This window comes from Salvelinus sp. IW2-2015, unplaced genomic scaffold, assembly GCF_002910315.2.
Source record: "Salvelinus sp. IW2-2015 unplaced genomic scaffold, ASM291031v2 Un_scaffold786, whole genome shotgun sequence".
Taxonomy (NCBI): Eukaryota; Metazoa; Chordata; class Actinopteri; order Salmoniformes; family Salmonidae; genus Salvelinus; species Salvelinus sp. IW2-2015.
This window is the reverse complement of record NW_019942612.1, coordinates 1-6491: the sequence shown is the minus strand read 5'-3', so window position 1 is coordinate 6491 and position 6491 is coordinate 1. Positions and strand designations below refer to the sequence as shown.

At 47.8% G+C, this 6491-nt stretch overlaps 1 protein-coding gene across 1 annotated transcript; it reads left to right on the top strand.

Moving 5' to 3' along the window:
• Positions 1-540: 540 nt before the first annotated feature.
• Positions 541-5634, top strand: LOC112068902 (uncharacterized). Its single transcript, XM_070438323.1, has 4 exons — positions 541-549; positions 757-809; positions 1067-1284; positions 5393-5634. Exons 1-4 carry the CDS (start codon positions 541-543, stop codon positions 5503-5505), a joined length of 393 nt encoding a protein of 130 aa, XP_070294424.1. The 3' UTR covers positions 5506-5634.
• Positions 5635-6491: the final 857 nt, after the last annotated feature.

Genomic DNA, 6491 nt, shown 5'->3' with positions numbered 1-6491 from the left:
TGTTGTCTAGCGGTCTGGTTGTCTAGGTCTGGTTGTCTAAGGTCTGGTTGTCTAGTCTGCGTTGTCTAGTCTGGTTTGTCTAGGTCGGTAGGTCTGGTCTAGGTCTGGTGTCTAGGTCTGGTTTTGTCTAGGTCCTGGTTGTCTAGGTCTGTGTTGTCTAGGTCTGGTTTCTGTCGTTGTTCTAGGTCTGTTGTTCAGTCTGGTCGTCTAGGTTGGTTGTCTAGGTTCTGGTTGTCTAGGTCTGTGTTAGGGTCTGGTTTGTCTCTAGTCTGGTTGTCTAGTGTCTGTTGATTGTCTGTCTAGTCTGGTTGCATTGGTCTGGTTGTCTAGGTCTGGTTGTCTAGGTCTGGTTGTCTAGGTCTGGTTGTCTAGGTCTGGTTGTCTTGGTCTGGTTGTATTGGTCTGGTTGTCTAGGTCTGGTTGTCTAGGTCTGATTGTCTAGGTCTGGTTGTCTAGGTCTGATTGTCTAGGTCTGGTTGTCTAGGTCTGATTGTCTAGGTCTGGTTGTCTAGGTGATGTTACCAGAAACAGTAGAGGGAGATGATTGATGTACGACTGTTAGGTAGAAGGGAGGAGCTACAGTTCATTGGGGCTGTAGAGAGGTGAGGAAACAGCAGAAGTAGTATTTCTACAGGGTCTAAATTCTGATGGATGTTCATCTCATCGTCTGTCTCCTTATTTGATCTAATTTGAAAGTATTACTTTATCTTTCTCTCTGTCCCCCCTCCTCCTCCCTCCTGCTCTCTCTCTCTCCAGACCTATTCAGAAGAGACCAACGTGGACCTCCCCCCCACGCCCTCCACCAAGAGGTGAGCTCTGCCGTTGCTACGAGGACCGCTGAGTGATTGACAGTTCTCATTAGACCCATGGAGAGATTGTTTTATGTTTTGAGAGAGAGACGCAGAGAGAGATAATTAGTCAGTAAAATGAGTGAGGGGAATGAGAAAGAGAGGAGAGTTGTTGTCCTGAGGTAATCTCTCTCCMTCCTCACTCTTTCCTCTCCCTCCTCCCTTTCTCACCCTCACTCTCCTTCTCTCCCCCCTCTCCTCCCTTTCTCACCCTCTAGTGTCCAGAGTTGGGGTGTGGTCCAGGAAGAGGATGACGACGAGGAGCGTGATTGGCCAGAGTTGTTGAGTGACATGTCTGAGGTGGGAGGGGCGGGCCTGGGGGCGGGGCTACCAAAGTTGAAGAGAGGTCAAGGTTCAAGACACCTGGGGGTGGATATGACCCTTCACCCCGACGATGAAGACTTCACACACCGCAACAAGTACTTCACATCCTCAGGTAATCCACACACACCACACACACACACACCACACCACACACACACCACAAAACACACACACACCACACACACAACCACACACACCACACACACACACACACAGGACAGAGCAGACAGGCAGCAGGCACAGGCAGGCAGTCACAGGCAGGCAGGCAGACAGACAGACAGACAAGGACAGACAGACAGACGAACAGACAGACAGACAGTACATTTAAGTCAAGTTTAAGTCATTTAGCAGACGCTCTTACAGAGCGACTTACCAAATTGGGAAGACAAGAATTGCGAAGACAGAACGCTACAACAGACCGTAAGCAGTTAAAGTGTACTTAGCACTGCAGTATTATAGTTTCAGTATCATGAATATGTATTGTGGTTGTAAGGTTGAATAAAACATGGCAGAGAAACTGTGTTGATGTTGTAGAAACAGAACAGCCATGAAGCACACATTTAAATCAAATCAAATCAAATTCAAATCCAAATTTTATTAGTCACATAACATGGTTTAGCAGATGTTAATGGCGAGTGTAGCAAATGGCTTGTGCTTCTAGTTCCGACAATGCAGTTAATAAACAACAAGTAATCTAACCTAACATTCCACAAACTCTACCTTACCACACCAACACACAATGTAAAAGGGATAAAGAATATTTACATAAAGATATATGAATGAGTGTGGTTACAGAAACGGCATTGGCAGATTGCAGTAGATGGTATTTAGAGTACGGTATATACATTATTGAGATGAGTACTGTAGGCTTATGTAAAACATTAAAGTGCATAGTTTAAAGTGGCTAGTGTACATGTATTTACATTAAAGATGGCAAAATGCAGTAGATGATATAGAGTACAGTATATACATATGAATGGGTAATTAGGTATGTAAACATTATATTAAGTGGCATGTTTAAAGGGCTAGGGTACATTTTTACATAATTTCCATCAATCCCATTTTTAAAGTGGCTGGAGTTGAGTCAGTATTTGGCAGCGCCGCAAATGTTAGTGGTGGCTGTGTAACAGTCTGATGGCCTGAGATAGAAGCTGGTTTTTCAGTCTCTCCGGTCCCTGCTTTGATGCCACCTGTACTGACCTCGCCCTTCTTGGATGAATAAGCGGGTGAACAGGCAGTGGCTTGGGTGTTGTGTCCGTGATGATCTTTTATTGCCTTCTGTGAGCATCGCACGGTGGTGTAGGTGTCGCTGGAAGGGCCAGGTAGTTTGCCCCTGGTGATGCGTTCTGCAGACCTCACTACCCTCTGGAGAGCCTTACGGTTGTGGGCGGAGCAGTTGCCGTACCAGGCGGATATACAGCCCGACAGGATGCTCTCGATGTGCATCGTGTAGAAGTGTGTGAGTGCTTTAGTGAAACGAATACTTCTTCAAGCCTCCTGAGGATTGAAGAGGCCTGCTGCGCCTTCTTCACAACGCTGTCTGTGTGGGTGGACCAATTCAGTTGTCCGTGATGTGTACACGAGGAACTAAAATTTCCACGCGTTTTTCCTTCTCACTACTGACCCGTCGATGTGGATAGGGGGGTGCTCCCTCTGGCTGTTTCCTGAAGTCCACAATTTCATCTCCTTTGTTTGTTGGACGTTGAGGTGTGAGGTTATTTTCCTGACACCACACTCCGAGGCCCTCTACCTCCTCCCTGTAGGCCGTCTCGTCGTTGTTTGGTAATCAAGCCTACCACTGTATGTCATCCGCAACTGTGATGATTGAGTTGGAGGCGTGCATGGCCACGCAGTCGTGGGTGAACAAGGAGTACAGGAGAGGCGCTCAGCAACGCACCGTTGTGGGCCCCAGTGTTGAGATCAGCGGGTGGAGATGTTGTTACCTACCCTCACCACCTGGGGGCGGCCCGTCAGGAAGGTCCAGACCCAGTGCAACAGGGGGGTCGAGACCCAGGGTCTCGAGCTGATGACGAGTTTGGAGGGGTACTATGGGTGTTAAATGCTGAGCTGTAATCGTTATGAACCAGCATTCTCACCATGGGTATTCCTTGTCCAGATGGGTTTAGGGCAGTGTGCAGTGTGGTTGCGATTGGCGTCGTCTGTGACCTATTGGGTCGGTAAGCAAATTGGAGTGGGTCTAGGGTGTCCCGGTAGCGGTGGAGGTATACTGGTCTTGACTAGCTCTCAAAGCACTTCATGATGACGGTAAGTGAGTGCTACGGGCGTAGTCGTTTAGTCAGTTACCTTAGCTTTTCTTGGGAACAGAACAATGGTGGCCCTCTTGAAGGCATGTGGAACAGCAGACTGGGATAGGATTGATTGAATTATGTCCGTAAAACACACCAGCCAGCTGGTCTGCGCATGCTCTGAGGACGCGGCTGGGAATGCCGTCGGGCCTGCAGCCTTGCGAGGTTAACACGTTTTAAATGTTTTACTCACCTCGGCTGCAGTGAAGGAGAGCCCCGCAGGTTTTAGGGTAGGGGCCCGTGTCAAGTGCACTGTATTGTCCTCAAAGCGGCAAAAAAAGATTGTTTAGCCTTCTGGGACAAGACATCCTGGTCCGCGACGGGGTGCTTGTTTTCTTTTTGTAATCCGTGATTGACTGTAGACCCCTGCCATCATCACCTCTCTGTGTCTGAGCTAGTGAATTGCGGACTCGATTTTGTCTCTGTACTGGGACTTACTGTTGATGCTTGCGGACGAGAAATAGCTACACTGTTTGTATTCGGTCATGCTTCCGGTCACCTTGCCCTGGTTAAAAAGCAGTGGTTTCGCGCTTTCAGTTTCACGCGAATGCTGCCGTCAATCCACGTTTCTGGTTGGGAATGTTTTAATCGTTTGCTTGTGGGTTTACGACATCGTCAATGCTTTCCTAATGGAACTCGCATCACCGAATCAGCATATTCGTCAATATTGTTGTTGGACGCATGCGGAACATATTCCAATCCGCGGTGATCGAAGCAGTCTTGAAGCGGGGATTCAGATTGGTCGGACCAGCGTTTGAACAGCCTGAGCGCGGGAGCTTGTTTTTGAGTTTTTCTTGTTTGTAGGCTGGAATCAACAAAATGGAGTCGTGTCCAAGCTTTCTTCCGAAAGGGGGCGCGGGGAGGGCCTTATATGCGTCGGCGGAAATTGTATAACAATTGATCAGGGTTTTTCCCAGCCCTGGTAGCACAATCTGATATGCTGATTAGAATTTAGGGAGTTTTGTTTTTAGATTAGCCTTGTTAATCCCAGCTAGCGATGAATGCAGCCTCAGGGTGTGTGGTTTCCAGTTACAAAGAGTCAGATAAAGTTCGTTCAGGGCCATCGATGTGTCGTGCTTGGGGGGGAATAATACGCTGTGATTATGATTGAAGAGAATTCCCTTGGTAGATATGGGATGGTCTGTTTTGGAGTGGGGGAGGTCGACATTTGATTGTTGAGGAGTTCTAGATCAGGTGAACAGAATGACTTGAGTTCCTGTGTGGTTGTTATGAGATCAACCACTTCTCGTTAAATCATAAGGCATACCCCCCGCCCCTCTTCTTACCGAAGAATGTTGTGTTTCTGTCGCGCGATGCATAAAAACCAGCTGGCTGCACCGACTCCGTTAGCGTCCTTGAGTTAGCCATGTTTCCGTGAAGCAGAGCACGTTGCAATCCCTGATGTCTCTCGGAATGCTACCGTTGCTCGATTTCATCAACCTTATTGTCAAGAACTGGACATTGGCGAGTAGTATGCTAGGACGTGTGAGTCGCGATTGCCCGTCTCCGAAAGCTGACCACGAGACCGCCTCGTTTTTTTGCCCCCCTTTTTTTCGGCGTTTTGCAACAGGTCGCCGGCTGGAATCAGATCCATTGTATTGGGTGGCAAGGCAAACACTGGTCCGGTTTCGGGAAAAGTCATATTCTTGGTAGGAACGATGATGAGTTGACGTTAATGTAATATTCAGTAGTTCCTCCCGGACTGTATGTAAATGAAACCTAAGATTACCTGGGTACCGATGTAAGAAATACACATAAAAAAACAAAATACTGGCATATTTTCCAAGAACGCGAAAGCGAGGGCGGCATCTCTTTTCGGCGCCGGAAGTGTTAAAGTTTACTCTGCCTCAACACCGTGTTGACATTCTATTCAGATGTGTGAATCGACCCGTCTCTCTCTCTTGTCCCCTCCAGATGAGGACCTGATTAAGCGGATTCTGGCGGACGGCCAGCTGCAGGTGTCTCATCTCTGTGACCCCCAGCACTTCTTCTCTCAGACAGCAGACAGCGAGATGGCCGACCTGTGAGTCACCTCTAAACTCTGACCTCTAACCTCACCTTAACCCCGTCACCTTCTACTTGCTTCCTCTTGTCTGTTCTGAACTTACCTCTCACTGGCCTACTTCTCCTTCTGTCATTTTACATTTGAGTCATTTAACAGAGCTCTGATCCAGAGACTTACAGATGAGTCATTTTGCAACGCTCTGATCCAGAGAGACTTACAGTTAGTGAGTCATTTAGCAGACGCTCTGATCCAGAGAGACTTACAGTTAGTGAGTCATTTACAGACACTCTGATCAGAAGATACAGTTAGGAGTCATTTAGCAGACGCTCTGATCCAGAGAGACTTACAGTTAGTGAGTCATTTAGCAGACGCTCTGATCCAGAGAGACTTACAGTTAGTGAGTCATTTAGCAGACGCTCTGATCCAAGAGAGACTTACAGTTAGTGAGTCATTAGCAGACGCTCTGACCAGAGAGACTTACAGTTAGTGAGTCATTTGCAGACACTCTGATCCAGAGAGACTTACAGTTAGTGAGTCATTTAGCAGACGCTCTGATCCAGAGAGACTTACAGTTAGTGAGTCATTAGCAGACGCTCTGATCCAGAGAGACTTTACAGTAGTGAGTCATTTAGCGACACTCTGATCCAGAGAGACTTACAGTTAGTGAGTCATTTAGCAGACGCTCTGTCCAGAGAGACTTACAGTTAATGCATCCATCTTATGATAGCCAGGTGAGACAACCACATCACAGTCATAGTATTTACATGTCTCTTCAATAAAGCAGCCATCAGCAGTCTGGTTTTGGCTCCCTCCTCTTCCCTTCCTCTTCCCTCCTCTCCTTCCTCTTCACTCCTCTCCTACTCTCACTCTTCTCCTTCCTCTTCCCCCTCTTCACTCCTCTCCCCCTCTTCCCTCCTCTTCCTCATCTTCACTTCCTCTTCCCTCTTCACTCCTATCCTTCCCTCCTCTTCACTCCTCTCCTTCCTCTTCCCTCCTCTCCCTCCCTTC